This window comes from Equus quagga, chromosome 2, assembly GCF_021613505.1.
Source record: "Equus quagga isolate Etosha38 chromosome 2, UCLA_HA_Equagga_1.0, whole genome shotgun sequence".
Taxonomy (NCBI): domain Eukaryota; kingdom Metazoa; phylum Chordata; class Mammalia; order Perissodactyla; family Equidae; genus Equus; species Equus quagga.
The window spans coordinates 120,931,313-120,955,723 of NC_060268.1; the positions used below are offsets into that span (position 1 = coordinate 120,931,313).

Genomic DNA, 24,411 nt, shown 5'->3' on the forward strand with positions numbered 1-24,411 from the left:
GTTGGAAGGAGCGTTGGGCTTGGATTTAGAAGTCCTTCGGCCAGCCAGATTCCAGCACCGGATGGCTGTGGGCAGGTCATGATGACCTCCTCAATTTACGGATGAGGACACTGAGTCCCAGGGACTTTGGCTGCTTATCTCCAAGACCTCTTCCAGATCCAAAAGTCTTAACATTGACTTCCAGTCAGTGCCCATCACAAATGCAAGTCCTGTGAAAACATGGACAGGGATCCAGGAAGAAAAGGGTTAAGAGTTGTGTTTATTTCTTTATAGCCCTGGTCAAGGAAAGACCATGTTTATCCTGGGCATCCAATTTCACATGGGGAGTAGTCAAAGTGTTAAGCCAGGGATTTTGTTAGTCCCCATATCCAGAAGTTTGTAAGGTTGTTCCAATGAATTTTATCACTGTACTCCCCAGTACTGAAAGGATGTAGGCCTCCAGTGCCCTTCTTCTAGGCCCTGTGCATTTTATTTTATTTTATTTTATTTTTTAAAGATTTTTTTTTTTCTTTTTCTCCCCAAAGCCCCCTGGTACATAGTTGTATATTCTTCATTGTGGGCCTTTCTAGTTGTGGCATGTGGGATGCCGCCTCAGCGTGGTTTCATGAGCAGTGCCAAGTCTGTGCCCAGGATTCGAACCAACAAAATACTGGGCCGCCTACAGCGGAGCACATGAACTTAACCACTCGGCCATGGGGCTGGCCCCTGTGCCTTTTAAACAGTCCTTGAATGATCTTATTTTGTCTCACCGAGAATACTTTGACACAGCCAATGTACTTTGTAATCGCAGATTGATGCTTAAGGTGGAGGAGGGGATTTTCTCTTTGATTACTTTCTGTGAGTGCCCTTCTATCCACCCCAACCCTATAATACCCCCTGCCCACCCCAGTCCAATGGTCAACTGCGCTGTGCCCCATAGGGAGAAGAAAACCTTCATTTATTACATGTTTCAGGGCTGGAGAGTATGGGAATTGGTCCTTCCGGTTTGGGAGTCAATATGGCTGTGAAATCCCAGAAGGATTTTGACAGAAGACTCGCTTGATGCATCACTTTTGTTTTTTCCTCTCCACCTTCTCCTCAACCTCTCTCACTTTGAAAAGAAATGGTGCATTCAGAGTGACAAGGCTAATATTTTCATTTGACTGAGGAACATCATCCTTCCCCTTTAATGTATTTGACTAGATCGTGAGAATTTCGGACATATATTTAACTTCCCCACCTAGGATCCAGGTGTTGCCCACATGTCCTGATGAACTGCATTGAATGCTCTTCTCAAAAATGAAAGATGAGCAAGCAGACGCATTGTGTCACATCAACAACCTTTCCCCCATTCCTTTTCAAATGAAAGTTTATTAAAAGAAGCACTAACTCAAATTCCAGAGTCCTGTGTTTGAAATAAATGGTCTTGGAACAAACATTTCCGTCTGTAAATGTCTAAACGTTTCAAAAGATTAAAGGAAATTAGTGCTGGCGTGTTTCATTAATTTGGCACCACAGTGGAGGAAATGTGGTACTCGTTTCATTTGGGTGGATTATGAAACGTGTCAGTTTTTCCATTTTCTTTCTCCAGGGCATTTTTTTACTGCAAGGCCTGTCATGATGACATCACAGATCCCAAAAGAATAAAAAAATGTGGCTGCAAACGGCGTAAGTAGTGTTTCTTTCCCCCTTCCCTCCCTCTCTCCTTCCCTTTCCCCAAAGTCCTTTCCCTTCTCCTTTTCCTATTAAAGAAACACTAAACATCAAGAGATTTCTTGCATATGTTTGTGTTTCACCCAGCAGTTTAAAGAGATAGGAAATAAATATCTGTCCTCGCTTTATTAAAGCAGAGGATGAGAAATCACCACCATCAGCACCCAGGAGTGAAGCTAGTACCTAATCCCCACTTCTTGACTCTAAAGGGATGCCCAGGTAGATGCATCCAGTCCAACGAAGTAAGTACAGTGTGTGAAAAGGAGGACAGCTCAGGATGTGAAGGAGGGAATATTTTTGCGTAGAGATCTCCAGCAGATGGGGGACTAAGTGTAAAGATGGCCGTTCTAGGGCTGAGAGGGAAACTGAGTCTGAGGACTTGGTCTCCCAAATGGGAGCTCACTCTCTTTCCATTTGGGATTGCTGCAGGTTTTGGTACCAAAGACTGGAGTTTTCAATTGTGATACCCCTAGACTAGCCTAAGAAAAGAACTTGGCCATCACCAATGGGCTTTGCCATTGTCCCAGTGACCAGCCTCAAACACATGCCCTTTGGGGTGGACTAGATTGGGCTCAGCAGCCTCCTGCATATCCTCTCTCAAATCCCTTCCAAAGCAGCTTGCCAGTGGGGCCTCTTAAAAAAGATATGGTCAGTCAGGAATGTTGGATTGTGAGCCCCTGAGAAACCGGGGCTTAAAGTGGGCGTTTCCTTGAGAAGCCTGTGCCTTTTGCAGTTAATTACGTTGCATTGCCTAATAGAAATTGTTCACAGCCCTAAAGACAACAGTAGTAATGATGCCTTCCTTCCTATGGTGATTTGGTCTTTTCAAAGCTTCTTAGGATCATTATTTTCTTTGATCCTCACCGTAACCCTGTGTAATTGGCAGCAGGGGTGTTACTAATTCTGTTTTACAAAAAGAGGACACCAAGGCTTTAAGTTTAGTGTGAGGGTGAGATTGCTGAGAGTCACACAGACCCAACAGGCTGGCGTTCAGGCCCGTTGGTACTGTGCTCTCAATGCCCTCATCTTTTTTTGCAGGAGAGAAGAACAAGTGAGTGACCTTGGGTCTGATTAGTAAGAACCCAGTTGTGAAAGATCATCCCGTAAAATACTTTTCACAAGTAGAAACCAGACAGAAGAGCACCATTCCTGAAATACACCAACTGAAGCAAGGGCTTTTTTCACTGCCCTCCCAAAGGGGGGTACAGTAAACACACAACCAATGAGATATAAGTATCACTCTGCTGGAGCATGGAGAAGACATTCTCTTAGGAAAATACCCATGGGGACCACTCCTGGTCTAGAGCAGTTTCTGGAGAAATTCTCTCAGGCTGATTCCCAAGTTTGGGGCAGCTTAGGCCCACAGTTTTGTTCCCCTTTTCTCCACTGACAACACACAGCCTTCACTCAATTCTGACATCTCACCAAGATGAGTATTTATTGATGTCTCAGAACAAGAGCCTTGAACTTCTTGGGGCCTAAGAATTCTCTGATTCTGACAACCTACCAGGAAGAGCGTCTAAGGGCATGTAAGGTACAAAACAAACCCACTCCCCACCAATCCCCCCAACTCCATGACACACAAAAGGCCCTTCTCACGAGGCAGTGCACCCCACTCTGCTCGGGGCTGGTTGTGAACACAGAAGCACAGCTCAGCTGAGCAGGCGTGTCCCAGATTATTTCCATCAGAAGGCACACAGCAAGGTGGAAGTAAACAGAGAGGAACAAATGCAAGAGGGTGAACTCCTTTGTAAGGACACTCTTGTAGTGGAGGTGGTTGGGAAGCCCAGGAGAGTGTTGAGGCCAATAACCCATGACAGCATGTTTGCCAGAGAACCTAGGTCCATGGGGGTATCAGTGAAATTCACTTATTGATTAATCATTCACATATTTTTGAGTACCTTCTTTGTGCTAGGTGCTATTTTTAGTACTAGGGAACAAGTGTCCCTGCCCTCCTGAAGTCTTCACTCTAATGAATGTAGACAAACAGTGATCATAGAAACCATTAAATCCATTCAGATGGAGACAGGTGCTATGAAGAGAGAGGAGACCGCCCGAGAGAGTGAAGAACCTTGTAGGGATGCTGCTTTAGCTGAAAGGTCTGGAAGGCCTCCCTTGGGAGGTGACACTGAGACCCGGTCCAGGTAGGCAGAAGAGCAAGGGCAAAGGCCAAGAGGTGGGAATAAGTCTGTAGTGTTTGAGGGAAGGAAGAAGGCGAGTGGGGCTGGTGGGATTGGGGAGAGCGTGGTACAAGAAGAGATCAGAGAGGAAGGCGGGGCTGTGGTAAGAAACTTGGGTTTTAGTCCTATAATAAATATATCCATTGGAAGATTTTAAGCAAGGAAATGACATCATCAATTCCTATTTTAAAGAATCTTCCTGGTGACTGGACAGAGAACAGATTCTAGGGAGGCAAGAGTGGAAGTGGAAGGATGAAGAGAGAGCATTTTGACTTCCACTCTGGTACTGGAATGTTCCTCACAGGGCACTGTAGTGGAACCCAGCACACAGTTTATTAAGTCTCTAGAAATGAGGATTTGGCCTCTAGGATAATTTTCCATCATGGTTCCAGGCAAGCAAACAGAAGCTGACTTTAACTTCATCCTGGAGAGAGAGGCACATAAGTGTTTGGAATAATTTTATTCTCTTCATTTCCCTTAAAGTTGGTTCAGCTAATGAAGCGTATGATCCCCCATCATGCTCGGCACAGATGCTACAAAAGGACCACCTCCCCAAAGCCAAGCCGGTGTGACAAGGGTCTCGCTCCCTTCTCTCTGCACCCCATGCCTGCCTTGGGCTCTTCATTTCATAGACACCCTCAGCTGTGAGGTTAATATTTCATAACAATCAAATTGTCCAGACATGGTTCTTCCTAATTAAAAGGCCATAGCAGCCTGTGTTACAGAGGGCAGGATGCAGATGTGTACGTGTAAGGGGTGGTTAGAATAAAATGAATTATTAAGCATGAATCTCCCCATGCATACCAGGAAAGTGAGGAAATTGGGGAAGATAGGTTTTGGTTGCAAAGAAACTTTCATTAGAAGGAGCTAGAATTGTTAATAGTGCTTTGGGGGAGTTCCTGTGCCTTTGAATGCACATTGCCTGGTGCCCTGAGTTGGAGAGGGCAGTTGACTCACATAGTCATTTCTCCAAACCTGTTAGGCCAGGTATTAATAATTCACTCTGGAATGATACACCTCCATGAGGGCCGAGCTGCTGACAGTCACTGGTCTTTATCTACAACTTCCTAACCCTCCCTTCCCAACCTAGCTCTTCCGCTTCTAACCCTTCCCCCACCTCCCTGTTCGCTTTCATTCAGTAACCTTAAATGCTTCGTGTCATACTATCTGGAGAACTACTGAATGTGGGCATTCCATTTCTGAAAATTCTGTGGTAGTATAGTTTAACTTGTGCATTTCTTTCCATTTCTTCATAGCTCTCCATCAAGGAAGAGAGTCAAATTCAGCTTTCTGGCCAAGGAGCAAGCTCTCAGAGTCCACTACTCACTGATTTTCTTTCTCTGTGTAACAAAGCTGGTCTAATGATTTACATTTTCTCCTCCATAGCCTCTAAAAGTTTGCCAAAGGGTGGACTCCTAGGGGACAAGTCATGCCTAAATTAATGTGTTTGAAGGAATTTCTTTAACTTCTAATCATTGACATATTTTTGATTTATTTTTTTTCCTCTTTGCTGCCTTGGAATACGGGCCCTACTCTATTTTAACTGCACACTGGTAGTGATATATTGTGAGTAAAACGGGTTCCCAGAAGCCCAGAGTCCAGTTCCCCTGTCTTTTTCTAGAAGAGATACTTCTTTTATTTTCTGTACAGTTTCAGTTCCTCTTTTCTTTTGGTATTTGTGTTGCATGTAGCAGTGACATCCTGCCCCAGCTCCCTCATCCAGCGCCGTCCGCAGAGTAGCCTGGAGCCGGAGAACCCTGAGAGCAGGGCACGCCTCCGTTCATCCACCCACTCCCAGCCTCTTGCCAGCTTCTGGTGCTGTCTTATTTTTCCATTTGAAAATAAGACCTTGACAACAGTGTTCCTTTTGAAGGCCTTGTCTCAGTGACCTTTAGGGGACACTGAGTGGGCTGAGGTAATTACCACTCTAGCTCTAGATGCCTCGTCAATTGAGGGTCATTGTCATGCTTGCCTTTGATAAATTATACTTGATCTCCTCTGCTATTGAGCTTGAGTTCCTATCCTGAAGGAAACATATATGCTACATATATATTCCTGTGTTGTGATATATATATGATATGTACCAATACTTTATATGTAAAAATGTATATATTTTTATATATAAGCATAGAGATATTTCATAGAGAGTGACATATTTATCACAATATCTGTGCCTCTCTATACGAGAAAGTGCTTGCTAGAGGATTAACTGGCTGCCCAGTTTTGGGACTGCGAGTATTTAAACCATGTTACTGGAGACAAGTCTTTCCACAGTGGTAATTATTTCCTACAGTCTATGAAGTTTCCTTGCTTTAAAATAAAGTTTCTTTTTCAATCAGTACCCACTAGGATATACTCACTTCCTCTATCTCTATGGGTATTAGGAATATAGGCATCTTGGAAAATCCATTTACTTGTTTAAGGTGGAAAATATGGCTCAAGGAGAACGTTCCATTTCATTAGTGAGCTATGGAGAAGTCTGGACGAGTAAATGTAAGTCTTCAAGCCTCTAACTGATTCAAGGGTAGGATCCCTCTCAGCCGACAAGATGCGGCAATTTTAAGGCCAGTAGTTTTGTGTGTGACTTAGAGCAATGCTGCTTTCAGTGGCACCAGCAATGAGCATCAGGTCTTTACTCATGTACAAAAGACTCCACTGAGAACTAGAAGCAACCTGCAGACCAGTTCAGTCCAACGACCCTCAAATTTGAAGAAGATGTCCCAGCAACTCAGTCCTTTCATATTCCTTTGCAGCAGAAGAGTCAAGTTGGATGTCTGATCTTGGCTAGTCTTCAGAGTTTGAGGGTATAGAATGTTCCATGTACAAACAACACAAAACAATGACCTTCTTCAGTTTGATGCACAATTCTGCCAAAATTGACTCCGTGGTTCCCTTTATCTGCAGAACACCTTTAAGGATGGCATGAGCGCATGAACCACTTTCATACCTACAGAGCTGCCTTCTGTATCCAACAGTCCTTCAGAATTGGAGGGAAAACGTGATGTCAATCAACAAACAACTCTAGTGCCAACTTCTTCTGCCCACCCCAGCCACAATATGATGTTGAGGGCAGGATCAACTAGCTCTGTGTGCTCTTGCTGCTGACATTAACTAGTGTTTTCTTTCCGTTCTTTCTGTTCTTGGAAAACCACCTGGAAGATCTCTCTTCTCCCTCCAGAAGCTAATAGGAGGAATTTTGCAAAGTGAAGACATCATTCCTCATTTATAGGACGTGAAAGAGTGCTCTCTGATTCCCAGTGTCACATCAGACAAATGCCTTAGCTTTACACCTTGGTGGACTTTCTCTCCCATGCATATTTTTACTTATCATTTTAGTTCCTGCTGGGCATGTAAAGAGCAGCTCCAGGGTTCTGGCTTTGAAATAATCAGCCCTTCACTGGACTGATTTTAAACATGAGGTTGTGATCTGATGGTGTCTGTGAACTGAATGGCAGATTTTTTTTTTCTTCCACACCAGTCTTCCCCTAAATTGCTCCATTTGAAACCTAAAATACTCTCCCCAGCTGTTGGAAGACTCCACCTGAGCCTCACAGTCCAGTGCTGCTTTTCCTGCCCCTTCCAATCCACCCTGGAAATTAAGATTCTGCAATTGGAAATTGGCTGAAAATTTTGTTGCTGATGTGGGAGGCAGATGGTGCTGAGAACAGGATGGAATCCAACTCCCTCTTCCATTGCAGGCTTGGCTGGGAAGGGCTAACCAGCAGAGAACCTGCGTTTGACAGCTGATTGTCAGTTTGACGCAAGGAAAGAGCAGTAACTAAGCCACATCGACAGCAGCCATTTCTCCACAGGTTTCCTTTCTTGTGATCACCACTTTTGAAAATATAGGAAAAGTTGTCCAAGGGTATGTCTGAGAAATCTTCCAGTTTTAAACACTTAAAAGTAAACAGATATCTTTGATGATGTCCATTAGGGAAATTCTTTTATTTTTGTCTCTAGAAATAGCACTAGGAAGTCATATGGAAATGCTGGTTGAATATCCACTTCATTGTGGTGAAGGAAAGCACGTAAAAGCTTTTTGGCAAATCGTAAAACTGCTAGGACAGAGATCTTGGGAGGAGAGACCCAGGGTCTAATTTTTGGCAACCACATAACCTCTTTGAATCTGTGGCACTGGTCCAAGAAAAAGAACCTTATGGTGTGGGCCAAAGAGAAAACTGAGTCCCTGGAGGCTTTTTTTTCTGCTTTCCTGGAGTTACACCAGCCTATGGGGCAATTGATTGAACATAACGTCCCAAGAGCCCTAAGAGGGAATGACAAGTAGCTGCAGCATTCACACCTACCGGAGGCTGGCTTCCGTCTGTCTCCCGTCTCAGGAAGCTGCAGTAGGGCTTGGAGACCCAGCTAGCTGGTACTGAAGCAGTCCTACTCTTTTGGCCATGGCTACAGAGCCCATGTGCTCGCCAGTTGCCACTTTTGAACACTCTAGCACCACCTCCTTGAACCTCTCACCCCTTTGTCCCGCTGCCCCCTAAACATCTGCTGTAGATTGTGAGAAGCCAGTGAACTGAGATGACACTGCACACATTTCACTTCCTAGAGACACACACCGTCCTATTTCTACTCCCTTTCAAAGAAAGGCTAGCTGGTTCAGGTGGTCCGTTAAAGCTGCTCTTCCACACAGATCCACTAGATGTCCTCATAGGTCTACTTTGTTTTACCATTGAAACCCTGGGGAAAACTGCCTTTCCTGAGGTTTGGGATTTAGGAAGAGAGCCTCAGATGACTATGTAAAAAAGATCAGCAAACAACGAAGGAAAGAGAGCACTTCATGTGGCCACGGAGTAGAGCTATGAAATTTACTTCTGTTTTAAATAAATACTGAAACTTTCAAAGTTGCTCTTTGAAACCCAACCTTGGGAGTTTTAAGTGGTACTCTGCTATCTGAAATTAACCAGCTAACCTACGTGAGCTCTAGACAAGGAAACAATGACGGAGAAATGGAAGTAAAATACCAGTGGTTCTGAATATTCATGGTTCCCTAAAGCAAAATCAAAGGATCAGGAAGCCAGAGGGAGAGTTGAGGGAGACGAGGGGTGGTATTTTCCAAATCAGGAGGTCCACAACTTAATTTTGATATAATTTTATTTTACAACTTGAGAGTAGAATGTTACACACAGAGTGTCCACACCTTTGGAACAGCTACCACCAGGGGGACAGATCCTCATCTGCTTTTAGTTAAAGAGCTTGTTTGTGACTCATATCACAGCCCAGAGGAAGGCTTTTCCTGGTTGGGAGACATCCTTCAAGTCTGACGGATCACTCCACCAGATGGGAGCTCAGAATGGGCCTTACCTTTTAAGAAAGTCGACCTGGAAGTATATAGGTGAAGACACCTGACAGGGGGCCAATGAAAATAAAGTATTCCAGAAGTAGAGCAAAAGAGCCACTCACCCAGTCGGTGGCACCTTGGTCTAGGCATTGTTTTTCACGAAGGTTTGTGAATGTTTGGGGCTCAATCATTTTTTCACCGTTTCTGTCTTGTCTTTGAGCCTCTCATTGATCATTCTTGCTGACTTTTTGTGGCGGTGCTTGTTTGTCTTCTGAGATTTCTATTTTGTATTTGGTGTGAGTGTAAACATGCTGACTGGGAAGGAATGACGAGTAATAGCATGTTTTCCTTTTTATGCACAAGCTGCTTTGGAATGTGACTGCTTATAATTAACATTTAATCTTCTTATAGCAAATGGTTTTTTGCTGCTTCGATTACCAGTTTCAGCCTGTTCCTGCATGCTAACAATATGAAATTTTAGAACAATGCATGGTCTCCACAACAGCCAACATTAACAGTTGCAAACAGTCCCTGAGAGGCACTGGTTTGAAGTGTGTTTCCTCCTGGACTCTTATCAAGTAGGAGGTTTAAATCATCCACTATGATAGGCTTACCTCTCACAAAATCATTTCAAAAGTTATTTCACTCCAACCTCCCTCCCCTTGTCCTTAAAAATAGTATATAAGAAGTTTCTTTTGCTATAAATGTGTCAGATTCTGTTATTGTATATGAACACAAAATGGCAGTATGGAAATGAAAACCAGGGACTGTTGCTAATGAGAAGCATAGCATTTCAGAGTTTGATGGGCTTCTCTTCTACTACAGCATTTGATTAAAATTTTTTTCAAAACAATTTATCTGCAGTGAAACAAAAAAATCATCTTCGTTTCCCTCCTCTGTGTAAATAACAAATCAATATTTCTAGTAAAAGAACTAAGAAAGAAAAAACAAGCGATTTCTCCCCAAGTCGTACACCAGATCTGGATGCATTTAAAATAACTTTATTTTCATGTCTTCAACTGAAGACTTTTTTCCCGTTTCTTGACTTCAACAGCTGCTGTTTAGGGTGTCTGGGCATTCACACCATACCTTCTCAATTCTTCTGATTCAAATGCTATAGTGGAACTTTTTTTTTTTTTGTAAATGCTGAGCTCAGGAATGATGTTCCACGCATTGAACGGGGCTAGGGCTGCATGATGATGATCTGAACAACTGACTAGCTAGGATGCTGAAAGAACGTGCCACTAAGACGTGAGCCAAGTTTACAGGAATGGAGTTGCTGCTGAAGAGATCTCTCATTCATCCCCCCCGTGCCTGTTCTTCACAATCATAACGTTACCCTTGCTTGACAAATATACTGTATGGCAAGTCATAAAGGTCTTAGAACAGGACTTGACCCATTCGAGAGATTTAAACCCTTCTTCGTGGTGACTGTAACACTCAAAGAGGGCAAAACCACAAGCCATATTTTAAAGTAAAAGTGCAACCATTCTCCACAAAGAAAAAGAAAGAGGGGGAAAAATGGCTTTCCAAATGGAAGGTGGGGGCCCAGGGAATAACACCTCTCCAGTTCAGGTTGCAATTTGACTGTGATCCGTGGAATAAATATGAATTCTTCTCCCATTCTGTGAAAGAAGCAAGCCAGTTCATGCTAAGTGAAAGCAAACATGTTTGCCTGTTGTAGCATCAAAATGAGGTACAAAAAGCTTCTTGTTGTACTGGAATATAAATTGACCTGAAGGGTAAAGGTCAAGGGCCTTGAGAACTGCTACAGTGATGTCCACCAACTTTTGTAGGTTAGCACCCGCAATGGATCCCCAGGCAGCACAGAACCTCTGATACTAGCTTTAGAACTATCATTGCTGTATGCAAATCTCAATAAGATATTTTAAATGGGATCTATTCTCTTATTTCATGCTTTGTAATTTTTAATCTATTTTAATCAATGTTTTCTGTATAAGAAAAAATTATGATTAACCAATAGCCCAATTGCTTTCTGACTTTTTGGTGGGTGGAAAGAGAAGAGCAGATGCGATTTTCAGATTCTCTTAAGCTTTAAGCTGAAAATACACCCATGAGTAGCTAAATGCATTCCAATAGACCAACATCTCTTATGCTTTTGGTGATTTCTTATTTGTGAACTGCCTTTAATGTCAAATACGCAGCATTAGCCTTGAGTAGCTGCATTTCTTATATGGACAGATTTGGATATTTGTTCTGTCAAGAGTAAATTTAAATTCCTGTAGGCATCATGTAAACTCACTCTGGGGAAGTTCAACAGAGGCATCCTCAGATTCTATATTAACATGTAATCGTTTTACATCTAATTTGATGAAAGCTTGTCCCAGCCTCTGCCTAATGCTCAGAAATGGATGGAAATTAGGAAGCCTACATATTAGATGTTTTTGCATCTGCAAAAACCATTTATGGTACCAAATAAGCAATTGATGGATTGGCTGTGTGTGTATGTTGTCCTCCTGTATTAATTGTGCCAGGGGAAAAATGTTGGTTACATTTTTGCTGTCTATAATGTGATCTTATTCTCATCCAAGAACCTGACTGTAATCAGCTATGCTCTTTTCTTGTGGTCTCCCACTTTACCTAAGGGAGAAAAATAATATGCAATAGCTTTGGGAGACTATAAAAGCAATTTATATTTTTGCTGCTTTTTTTGATGTACAACCAAACTGTTCCCAAAAGTCACTCTGCATTTTTTTCTGGGTCAAGACTGTTAACGTGAACTAAGACCTGTGTTAAATCCCTTTAGCTCCCTTCCGGCTGCCTCGCTGTGTGTGACCTTGCCATTAACTACCGCTCTTCCTCTCCTCTCATCCAACCACATGGTTATAGCCAAGATGTCCATCTACAAGAGAATGCGACGGGCATGTTGTTTTGATTGCGGACGTTCTGAGCGTGACTGCTCGTGCATGTCAGGCCGTGTGCGTGGTAACATGGACACCCTTGAGAGAACCTTCCCACTTTCTTCTGTCTCTGTTAATGATTGCTCCACCAGTTTCCGTGCCTGTAAGTTTAACCCCAACACATGCACTTCCATGTCTGTGCTGTCTGTGGTATCATCCCCATCTTGTGTCCTGCCCTGTGGGTTCTGTGAGTCCGTCGGACTGATGTTTTCTTCCCCGTGTGACCTCGTGTGTGGTGATGTGTTTCCCCAGTTGCCTGTGTCACTGTGTACATGCTGGGGAAGGCCTCCTTTCCCACTCTGTTAACTCATGCTTCTTGTAATAGCATGCAGGACTGTGATAGTACAGTCTGGTGATATTCTCCCTCTCTCCTTTAAGTAAATATCGATGGAAACTAACGTGACAGCTAATCAAATACTACGTTAATAGAGAGATGTGTGGAAATGTATATCTTAATATTTGGGGAAAGGATAGACATTGGATTGGGTCAGAGGGAGGGAGGAAAAGGGTGTAGAGACAGCAAGCCAACTCCAGCATTAAGTTGCTTTTAGTGAGCTTAGATGGCTTCCAAAATACAACAAGGTTTCGATGCAGATAGATATTTTTTAGTGTGTCTCCCTAACCCTGTGTCTCATTCCTCCAGCGCCAGATTGTGTCCTCTGTTCTGAAAAAGAGTCTTCTAAATCTGCCAACCTATATAGACTGCTGGATTCCACAGCTTCCCCTCAGAAAGATGACTAATTCAAAAGATCATTCCATTAATATCTTTTATTTTTCCAAAAATATAACCCCCTGTTTAACTAAGATATCTTGTAGCAATTTTAGCAAAATAACAACAAAAACTGTATGCCATGAACCTCCATGATTTCCCTAAGTACATTGCACAGGCCTTTGAGGTCAGTCGTCTTTATCACCCACGCGCTCAGAGATGTTAATGAAGTTGTCAAGATCTTGCAGCTGGTAGCTGACAAAGCTGAGATACACCAGATTCCTGAGACCTCCCTCACACTGGTATTCACCGTGGACTTTGCTTGTGTTTTATTGACATAGTTTGTAGGTGATGTTACTGAAAGCTCCAGCTCATACACTGAGATGCTGGGACCTGGGTCCTCATCTAAGGGCCGAAGGGGTTGTGGTTCCACGGGAGGACTAGGGATGCCTTAAAGTGTGGCTGTAACCTTATTTTCACATTTTCGCAGCACAGGAGATAGAAGAAAGTTCTTCCTTCTGTGCTTCATCCCTCCTCTTGAAGCACCCAACACATGTATTGACACCCATTCTCTCTCGTTAAGTGCCCAGAGCTGGTTGAACTAAACTTTCACCAACAGGAGTTAATTCACACTGGCAACAAGGATGGAGAAGAGCACTAAATTCTTGAGTATTACTTGCTCAACTCACATGTACTGGTGTTGAAGGTGGTCCCTGCGGGGTGTGCTTGTTTGATGGTGATCCATAGAGGCTTCCAGGGTTGAGGGAGCCCTAACTTCGCTGCGTGCAGCAGAGTGTTGTGCCATGCCAGGTGTGATGTTTGTGCCTGCAGTTCAGGTCTGAGGCATGATCTGTGCATTGAGCTGTCTTAGAGGCATTTGGAGAAGTTCCATCTGGGACCAGAGACTCATCTTCTGATTCATGACTCACTGCCCCTCCAGACAGTGCCAAGAGACATTTGTTTGTAAAAGTGATACCTTATGGAGGATGTATTGAGAGGGATTTTGGACTGTCCCAACCACATTGGCTTAAAAACAAACTTTTTAGAAAGGAAGTTTCCTTTAACATCTTTCTTACAAATGCCACAGTATGAACCCTTACCCTTTTATCCTTACCCTAAGAGTTCTCTCTAGTCCATATGACACTACCGAGGTGGATGAGGTCACAACCACACAAAGAATTTGTCTACAGTGTGTGGAAAGGCACTAGGAGCTGCAGAGGAAAGGCAAAGGGGTGAGCTCTGGTGGCACAGTTTGGCCACATCTCTTTGATTGTGGCACATGTAACCACCAGTCACCTGGGTTATCCTTCTGCCCTAAGGCTCATCTTCTGTTTTCAGATAATCACTAGGCTCTAAAACCTTGGCCAGAGATTCAGTGGAGAAAAGGAAGGAGCCACTCAGGCTCTAAACTAGGGCCCTGCGGTCATGTCTTGGCACTGGTCACCCATACCAATCACAGAAAAATCTGTGTCCTCTGCAGGAGGCCCATGATACCCAGTGTGTGTAATTTCCATTTTATCCGTGAGAAACCATAACTGGAGGGATTATTCAGCTCTGCAAATTAATCCAAGCATTGATAGAGGCCAGGAGAAGAAAAACTTGAGGTGGGATTGTCCTGTCCTCTCAGAAACATCCTGTGCATGAGGTTGCTCTCCTTCCTACCCTTCTGAAATCAGCCTTACTGTGGAAAACATGGGGCTTTGGGTTGTATATTGAAGACTTAACTGGTACTGACAGCTCAGGGGGGTTCGCCTCCTCTGTTTCATCAGTCTCCCTGCTGTCATCACTCCACCAAACAAAAGCAGATTTCATCCATCTGTGGGTGAGACCACTCACCTTTGACCATTAATAATAAGTTAGAAAAATCCATTTCAATTTGAGCCCCTTCGTGTGCCCACATAAGCCCTTTTTCTCCAATTAAAAAATGTCTCTCTTTCTGTGGAATTCCACTGGCAGAGCTCCAAGAGCAATCCCTGGGCTTCCCTCACTGGTGGTGGGGTTGGGTGGTGCCCATTTGACAGAGCTAGTTGACTCAAAGAGCAGTGGTGAGAGTGGGCTTTTCATTAAATATGAGCAGATGTGAAATGTAGAGGGTTTGTCAATTAGAAATGGCAGGAGAAGGGCCCTTGAATCAAAGTGAGGTCAGATGGGTGGATCAGATTACTTCTCATACATTCTTTAGTTGTTCTGAAAATCATGTTGAATTAGTGTCAGCAGAGCCATGATGGGTTTTGCCCTTTGTCTTTTCTGCAAGGGCTGTATTGTTTCCCAAGACACTCATTAAAGGTCATTATATTATTACGGTGCTTGCTTTGGTCGCAGTTTCCCAGTTGAGCCAGTGTGCTTTGGAGACTGCCTAATTCATTTCTCTCTTGCCTTCTTACTATTTTTTCTCTCGTAAGGGGAAAGATTTCCGTTTTCAAGGGGCTTTAAATTGAAACACAAAGTCCCATTATGCATTTTCTGAAGTGGGAAGAGAAGTAGCCAATTCCCAGGGGAGTGGTAATACATTAAAAGTGTTCACACAGTTTTAGAAGTCTGCCTTCTAACAGCAGGCGCTGCCCGCTCCAAGCACCTCTCCTTGGAGGCGTGGCCTATCACCTTGCTTTGGCGGTTGTGAAGTCACGTGCTGTTCTAACAGTTGTCTCCTTCTGTTGAACTCAGGAGGTGTAAGGCCAGACTGTGCTGACAAAAATATCTGCAGAGAAGAAGGGCTCATTTACAAAAGATTTAAAGAACAGTGTCAGAAAAGTAAAAGCAATGAGTGACCTATGATGATGCATCACAAGATAATTCTATTTTTGGCAAGATTGAATTGTTCAATATGGTAGGCTAGAATACGTGTACATAGCACCATTTTCTGATCATCCCAATTTTGTTTCCACTTCGTGTGGTCCTGGGCAGGGGTACTAGCTCTCTTAAAAGACGCTAGGATGGTATGAGCCCCAGACTTTACAGAAGTAGCTGTATTCTAGTACTATCAAATATAAGAAATATATGTCTAGGTTATTGTGAATAATGCTGCAATGAACATAGGGGTGCATACATCTCTTTGAATTAGTGTTTTTGTTTTTTCAGATGAATACCCAGAAGTGGAATTGCTGGGTTGTATGGTAGTCTACTTTTAATTTTTTGAAGAACCTTCATACTGTTTTCCATAGTGGCTGCACCAATTTACATTCCCACCAACAGTGTACGAGGGCTCCTGAATTGCTATGATGTACACCTGAAACTAATAGGATATTGTATGTCAATTATACTTCAATAAAAAAGCATATGTGTGTGTGTAGCAACATACACACCCAGATAAATATCAATCTCATTTCCCCTCAATATAATTTTGTAAAATGGTCCTTTTTCTCTGTTCAGCATCTATTCTTGTTATTTCAGTCTTGCTTGATATCTGATTGCTAAGTCTAATAAAAAGGGACAATTAAAATTATGATATAGTGACAACATAGGACCCTATTGATTCACGCCTGCTGAGAGCTGCCTGACATGAGGCTGGCCACAAACCGTCAGTAACCCTGGCATGAACAAATTAATCATGTGCTGGAAGAGAGACAGATCTTTAGACTTGCACTTGGAAATAGTTCTAGCTAAAGTACATGCGTGATCACTCACATCAACCTTTCAATTTGCTGATAGTTTAAACCTGTACAGTTGCAACCTTTGCAAACTACTGGAGCTAATTTTAAATTGTGCATGACTTTTATTTTGAACAGAAATATAATACAGGGAGGCATTCGACTCTATTGGTTAAGTTGAGAGAAGTCCGATACGATTAGGTTGAAGGGAGCCATACCAAAATCAGTTTAGTGTAATCTTGAATCTTTTCAGATAATAAACAAAAATCACCTTATGCCGAGTAGCCTTTAGTTTCTACAGGCAGAGAATTAACATTGCCAATAGAACTAAAGTCACTCCATGAACTGACGGCATTGTGGAGTACGTAAAATCAGATACGAGGCGGGGTGCAGCTAGCTCTAGGAAAATGTCTAAAATAGGACACACTCTCTGCCGACAGTCTCCAATGCCTGCTAAAGGGAGACAATTTAATAAGCTTCATTTACAAATCAACAGCCTAGAATTATCTCATTCCTTTTATGTATAGTTTTGGGTGACTCCCTCAAGCTCCTCAATCCTAAATTTTATTTGTTTATTTTACTTCTGGGCCCTGAAACCAAAGATTCTCCCTTCCTACCATCACCCATCAGTGATAGAAAGATACGAAAAATGAGAGCCAGAGGAAGCTCAGCCCAAATCAATTCCGTCATAGTTTTCCATGCATTTTTTTAAGCCCATTCATTCTGGGTCTGCAGTTTCTCTCATTTCCTCATGCACGTTGGTATGGTTCTCTCCTCTCTCCCTCTCTCAATATTCATGACACCAAACACTAAAGCTGCCGTTGAATTCTAGCTCTTTCGCTATCCCTGGCCCATGAGTGCTGATTCGGTGATCTGCACTTCATTGCAGGAAGTGAAAACAGGAGGACAATAGGGCTAGGCAGCCACTTAGTCATTCCTTGAGACTAATAATGTCCCTGGGTGGGCTTCTTATGGCACTTGCTCTGGTAATGGGCAAGGCTACAGAAGCCAATGCTTCTCACTTGATTTTGTGGTAGCCATATTTAGCAATGGTTGACTGGAAATACGCCTTCCTACGTGCTTACGCAGTGGTCAGCTCATTCAATCAGCATTGCAAGGCAAAAATCATGCCTGGGCAAAATTTCCTTTGACAAAAATCCCTTAAATTACCCATCTCTAAAGAGCTCCAAACAAACTAGGTTTTCATACGTAGGAAACAGCTGGTTTTTTTCAGTTTAGTGTCAGGGGAAGCAGTTGGCTTTCATTTGGGATCTTCATTCTGCTCTCCTCTTGTCCCCAAAAAAGTATTGTTAAATTCTTTAAGGTAAATACGCTATGAAGAGGCACCACATATAGATGAAAGAGAATAGAACAGTAGGCAAAAGGCAGTCAACTTTTCAAAAGAAATCTTTTGCAACAGAGTTGGGAGACGAGCAGTAGAAAGGTCAGAATGAGGAAAGATGAAAGGGTCCCTGTGTTTACCCCATTGCTTGGACACCTCCCTTCCCAGGGATATGATGCTTTAATAGGTGACTGGGCTCTTCAAGGACAAACTAGAAAAGACGTTGGCGTGCCACAAGTAAGCTGAGCAGAGGTCCTTATGCAAGGTGACATGGAAATTATGTTTGCATTTTTATTCAAGACAGTGCCAGTTGTCACGATACTCACCCTGACAGCTCCTACCACCAGGCAGCACATTCTCCATCTTGCCTCCATGGTGGAGGACAGATGAGGCCAGTTAGCTCTTCGTCTCCCTCTTCTCTGCTATCTCGGGCGACAGATGTCAGGGCCAGCCCGCCTTTCACTTGAGCTTTCTTGTCAAGGCTCTGCCTTGAGCCCAAATCCTGACCTTTACTGTATGAAATAAAGTACTGATGAACAAGCAGAGGTTTGAATTAGAGCAGGCTTGGAGCAAATGTCAAGTCCATCTCTGCCTCCCGCCTCCACCTGCACCAGTCTGGAGTTTGCATCGCCTTAGGCTTTATGGGTCTGGAGAGACATAACTTATTAACAAAGAGTTATTAAATTTTTATCAATTTTACAACACAATGTAAATGCCTCCTATGAATCTACATTGTATTCATTATCATTTAAAACGTTAATTAAGTCGAAGTTGCATTTGATTTCTCTCTAAATGGGCCTCTGGGAAGAGGCTTTTAGAAACATCTGTGGGAACGTGTGGCTCATGGAGACAGGGAATCCCCCAGCCCGCGTTCAGGATAGCCCCCTGAGTTGACTGCTATCACGTGTCTGTGGCTAATTTGTTGTACTGTGATTGGCCATTGTCTCAAATTAGTATCAGACCAATAATGGTGTAAAGCCACTGGAGAGAGGCCTGTGGGACAGCACAGGCTCCACTACATTCTGCCTTCAAATCCCATCCAGACGGAAACGAGCAGTTGATCTCAGCACCTCTGCTCTCAATCATGCCTTAGGATCCTCCCTTCTCATATGGTGCCCATCATTTCAGTTGGATGCTTCCTTCATCTGAGATGGGCGTTTGTCATCTGGCCCAACAAACTTAGGACATATGCCAGCATGCCTGTGGGGAAGATCTTAGTGTTTGTGATCTTTGACTTGCGTTTAAGTCTAGAAGCAATGAGCACAGAACAGCGTAATGGGAACCATTTTCAGAGTGGAGTGGATGTGGAGATTATAAACAGATCATTCTCAGTGGTGGAGAGACAAGGAGAGTGAGGCCTACCAAGATTTGCTGAAAAATTGCTTTCCCCTTTTGAGGCTAGGTTGATGTTTTTGTCTTATCTGAGCATAAGCCCACTCCCCAGACAGATTTACTCTCATTGTAGGTGTCTTCCATTACCCATTAATAGCTGTTAATGTGATGGTTCTAGGAAATGGCCAATTGCTTAATTTGGATTCACATTAAGACTAAACTTAGTGCAGTCTCTAATCTTACTATATGCAAGGTACTCTGCCAACACGTGAAGGGTGTGTGTGTGTGTGTGTGTATGCATGTGTGTATGTTGTTGTTAAATTTAACACTCACATGGCATTTGCGTCATTGCAGGCACTGTTCTATGTCCTTTATGAGTATTAATTAATTTAATCCTTATTATGAGGTAGTAACTGTTATTCACAGTTGAGGCACTATAAACTGAGGCCTCTGTCAACTGTGCCATTTACAGATGAGGCAAGGAAGGTGCAAAGAGGTTAAATGACTTGCCAGGAGTCGCACAGCAAATCAGTGACAGTGCTGGGATTGGAAAACAAACTGGGTGGCTCCACAGTCTGTGGAGTCAGTTGAGTTCTCAGTTACTTACACAGTTGAAGAAGATTAATAGGTCAGTCCGTCTCCAAGGAAGGAGAAAAGATAAAGATTCTAGTAATGAAAACTCGAGACAGCATGGGGAGTGCCGTAAGAGAGAGGTTCGAAGTGCTTCACAATGCAAATTTCACCTCCTGTTGGTCAGTGAGGAAAGGTCCCATGGGATGTGGCATTTCGGAAGTGCCTTGAAGAATGAGAGAGAAAGGGTGTTCTGCCTAACAGCATAAGAAAAGGCGTCGCAGTGGAGACGCCTGGAGCCTCCTGCTCAACAGCTGGTCACCCAGTTTGGCTGGAGCTTAAGACCTGTTCAGGGGAGTGCGGGGAGAGAGCCCTGAAGGATAAATAGGGCCACCCTTGGTAGGGGCCAGGTGATGGGATTCTGTTCTTAATCTGTAATACAATAGAAAGTATTCAAGGTGTTTGATCAGGGAAATGGCTACAGAGGCTTTGTTTTGGGAAGATGTCTCTGGCCATGTGGAAGAAGGGGCTGGAGCTGCGGAGGCTGTGGAAGGCAAAAGCAGCACAGAGCTGTTCTGAGAAGTCTTAGGAAGGAAGGTGGGATCGCCAGCCTCCAGGACTCCACAGCTGAAGCACATTACCCAAATGCAAATCAAAAGAATTAAAATCTTTTGAAAAGAAAGTTTAATTAATGGCGCTGAAGCAGTTGACTTCTATTAGTTAAGTTTCTTGAGCACAATTCTCCCCAGCTGACCCGGCACCCATCGCAATTCCTACTTAGGCTCACTGGTGTTTTCTTCTTACTGGAGGAGAATTTACTAAAGTCTTGACCAGGACTGGAGACCTACAGGGCTGCATCGACTACCCCTGGTCTTGGGGGTCTATTCTTTCTCTTTCCTTTTTCTGACCAATATTTCTTCTTCTTCCCTCATCATTTCTCCCTATTTCCAGTAAGACTCACATCTTGTGTGTGTTGAAGGTAACAGGGCAGGCAGCTCTCAGTTGCTGGCATGATGGCATTGGCCCAGGCTGGGGGGCAGAAAGAAAGCAAATCAAAGCCACTATGTGGGACATGAGACCAGCCCTGAGGGTCTTGGCTCAAGCTGCATGCAGTAGCTTTGGTTAGAGCTCCTGGGAATTATTTTTTAAATCCCTGTGTATGGCAATGAGACTTTTCTCCTCCCATCTTTCTCAGGGAGACAGCACGTCCCCTTACATCTATGGAGGAAAAAAAATAATAAAGTGCTTCACATCCCATTCACTGAAAATCCACTGTAGTTTTCAACCACTTATCCTACTGCAGTGGAAATACAAAACACATTTTCTGTGAAGTACTGCCACACAAAATACGAGGAAGTCATGTGGCATCTAAGTACCATGGCACTATTTTCTTTTCCCTTTTATTTCTTTGTGTACAAGGCCTTTGCCTGCAGTCATTGTATCTGTATGTCAGCATCCATGACTGTAGGATTTGTACACACCGTCGACCCTATAGGATTGTTAAAACAGCACAGAAAAGCACTTGAGTCCTGGGTTCTCTCACAGTGTTAGAGTGTGAATGCTGAGAATGCCAACTTCTGGAAGTGGAATAAGGCAAAATGTACCCACTCAATTGGCTATGTGTTGTCTTTCTTCTCTTGGGGGCTTTCTCCCAAACCACCGTGTTGAATTATCATTAGATAATTAGCGAGTCTTCCGTCCCCACATTTGCTTACAAGAGCAACGATTTGCTTACCCAGACAATGATTTTCCCAAGAGGACTCTAAAAGTCCAGCCTTGTCAGGCCCACACATTTGAAATCTGAGAGGGCATTAAAAATCATTTTGTAAATAGTGCCTAGTTTGGAGGGAGATTCTAGACATGCTCACAGATTCTTGTTCTGAGGGGATAATCTTCTGATGTCCAGCTCACACAAGCTGGGTGAACAGTCTGCAGATTCCAAAGTGACCATTCTTCTCTGACCATCTCATTCAGTCATCCTCATGAGGAGCTGTCCTCCCACAAGGAAGGGAAACAGCAAGAGAAAAACTCCCCTGGCCTCTTCTGGTAAACCTGGAAGCCCTCATTCTATGCCTTTCAATATGGCAGGGTGAGTAGCACCAAATATTCCTGAGCTACAGAGAAACCCTATGCAAACTCAAAGTGGAAGCTTTTGAAGAAGATTTGCATCAGGGGTGATCAACTGCACTAAGAAAGCTTTAAATGCAGTGAGCAAGACTGCTCCCTGGAGCTGGAGCCATGCAGGATGTACAGACAGTGCATAGAGGGGCATTTGTAGACCACAGAGTGGGGCCCTCTTCTGGGAGTGGAGCTGACTGCTTGCGTCACAGTGATTTCCATTTTGGCTGATGCCAGCTTTTGGGGCTGGAGCCTCTTGGATTGCACTCAGTCAAGAAAGGACCTAGGGGCTGCCTTCCTTCCTTCCAAGGTCAGAAATATAACATGCTGGCATCCTTGACTGGGCTTCAGATGTTGGCAAGAATCCCTGAGTAGGAAATGGCCTGAAGGATTCCAGTTCAGTAAATGTTTGATGAGTAAAAGAATGAATAAATTAAGCGATTCTCAATTGTCAGTTAAAGGAATAGGGGTACGCGAGAAGCAGGATATCCCTGGATCCATGAAGTTTCCTAAAACTTTCTAAGCAGCTAAGAACTGGGATACAAGAAGATTAAGAGGGAAATCTAGCAAGAAAAAAAGGACATAACTAAACGGTCTTGAAAATCATCAACTAGTAGGTACAATCCACATTCTTTCTGAAGGTTAACTATTGGGAAAGAAAGACGATCTAGAAACAAAGACAAAAAATCACAGTAGGCAAAAATCCACCAATGTTTCAAGTGAGGAGAGAGAGGGATATTACCCCACAAAAGATACACGTATATGTAGAGCATTTGTCCTAGAAAATAGAGGACATATGATTCAGTTTTACTAATTTTGATGAACCTGATCATTTTCCTGTGAGTGAGGGTGACACAAAAATATTAATGCATCAAGTAGGGGCAACATGAGGAAAGGGGCCCATTTGTAGAGAGCTGTCACCATCTGCACATGGCCACGTCTGCCTGTCCAAATGTGAAGCAACATTTAGGGCCAGTCATACCTATTAGGATCATTGCCTCGGACTTGAGCTGGGCAGATTGAATCCAACAGCACCCAAGTGATAATTCCTCCCACCTCAAGGTGTCCAAAGGCTGAGTACCTCATGGATCTCTTCTGTTAAGTATCATTATTCTGTTTATTCTGCTCTAGACAAGGAGGGGGCAGGGGGCTTTTTTGATTGCTTGCAGAGCCCTCTCAGGCTGCACCAAGGCTTCTCTTACCTTTGAGTGGCTTTGAATTGCTCTCTGCGTTTTGTCAAGGTTGATGTGGCCATTTCTTCAGCGCAGATGAGTAAATTTCCACATATGGCCTGTAATATATCCAACTGAGAGAACATGTCCAGCAGGGATGCTTCAAAGCCAAAGCCCTAAACAGGTGGTACTGAGAAAGGAAGTCAATGACCTGCAGAGAGGAGAGACGCTGGTGAAAACGACAGAATGAAACTTGCTAGGAATGTAGATGGGGAGGAGGAGGGCATCAGGTCATGTGGCCTGGAAGTCTTGGGATGTGGATGTGAAATGTGCAGGGGGCTTGTTGTTGGAAGAGCCACTCCTCCACAGATTTCTTCAATGAAGATCGACATAGATATCTGTTAAGCAGACATCTGCTGTCTTTTCTCTGCTGTATATTAGGGGATTCCTAAGCCATTCTCCTCAATGTGCGGTGAGCTAAGTCATTTCCTTGGCAATTAAAGCCTGAAATTCTAGGGAGCCTCACAGCAGGAAAAGGAGATGAGGCGTGAGATTTGTGTGTTTTCTGGGGACTTTGGAAATCAGTCCTGGTGCAATCATGTTTTGATATGTTCACCAAATGAATGCTCAGTGGTTGCCGATTGCTGTAAGAGTAATGCTTTCCATTTCCATGAGTCTTTATGCTTCTCAAGGCACCAACATCATCTCATTTCATCTCAGCAAACTCAGAATAGGCATCCTCCCTTACTACTGTGGGACTTTGGGCAAATTTCAGAACTTCTCTATTCCTTAATTTGCCCATCTGTAAAATGGACATAATAATGGGCCCTATCTCATGGAGCAACTATGGCTTTGGTTCTCATCATCCCTCCTTTTACTGAAACTGCCTTTATAACTTTTCTGTCTTTAAAATGGACAGGGAGATAGCGAATTCAGTGTGTTCTTGGAAGATGGAAGGAAGATTGGAGAGCAAACAAGAGGGGAACAGATGGTGGAGAGAGATGACATTTCTTTCCTTTCAAATTCTATTAAAATTTCTTTTCTTGATGACGGTCTTGATCTCAACTCATCTTTGAGTTTGGTGTTGAGACTTGACAGCATCACCTTTCCTGAATTGCTTTATGAGTAGTTGGGCTCTGCTTGTTGTTGATTTTCTCATTGATGAGATTAATGCAAGGACCGAGGCCAAGTCCTTTCCCTATGCCTTGACATTGCCCCTTTCTTTGAGCAGACCTGATATGAGGATGGGTCTAGAAGCTGGTTGAGTGAGTATCAATACACATTTTGAAATCCTAAGGATTCCATTATCCTGCTCTCTCCTGCATCCTGCTGATGGCTGAGTTCTGTGATTTGATCTATGGATTACATTTCAGATCTTCTCTCCTCATTCTCAGTGGCACTGCCAAGTTTAGACACTCATTTTTTTTCTCACCTGGCCTACCACCACTGCCCTTCAATGAATTAGCCTCCTTTATCACTAAACCACCACCACTTT

At 43.4% G+C, this 24,411-nt stretch overlaps 1 protein-coding gene across 7 annotated transcripts in view; it reads left to right on the forward strand.

The window, feature by feature from the left end:
• KCNMA1 (potassium calcium-activated channel subfamily M alpha 1) overlaps positions 1–24,411 on the forward strand; it is a 713,595-nt gene that overhangs the window by 573,291 nt on the left and 115,893 nt on the right. For all 7 annotated transcript variants that reach the window (XM_046653011.1, XM_046653014.1, XM_046653010.1 and 4 more), the window contains exon 18: positions 1,571–1,647. In XM_046653011.1, coding sequence (XP_046508967.1) covers positions 1,571–1,647 — 77 coding nt within the window. The remainder of the gene's footprint in view (positions 1–1,570; positions 1,648–24,411) is intronic.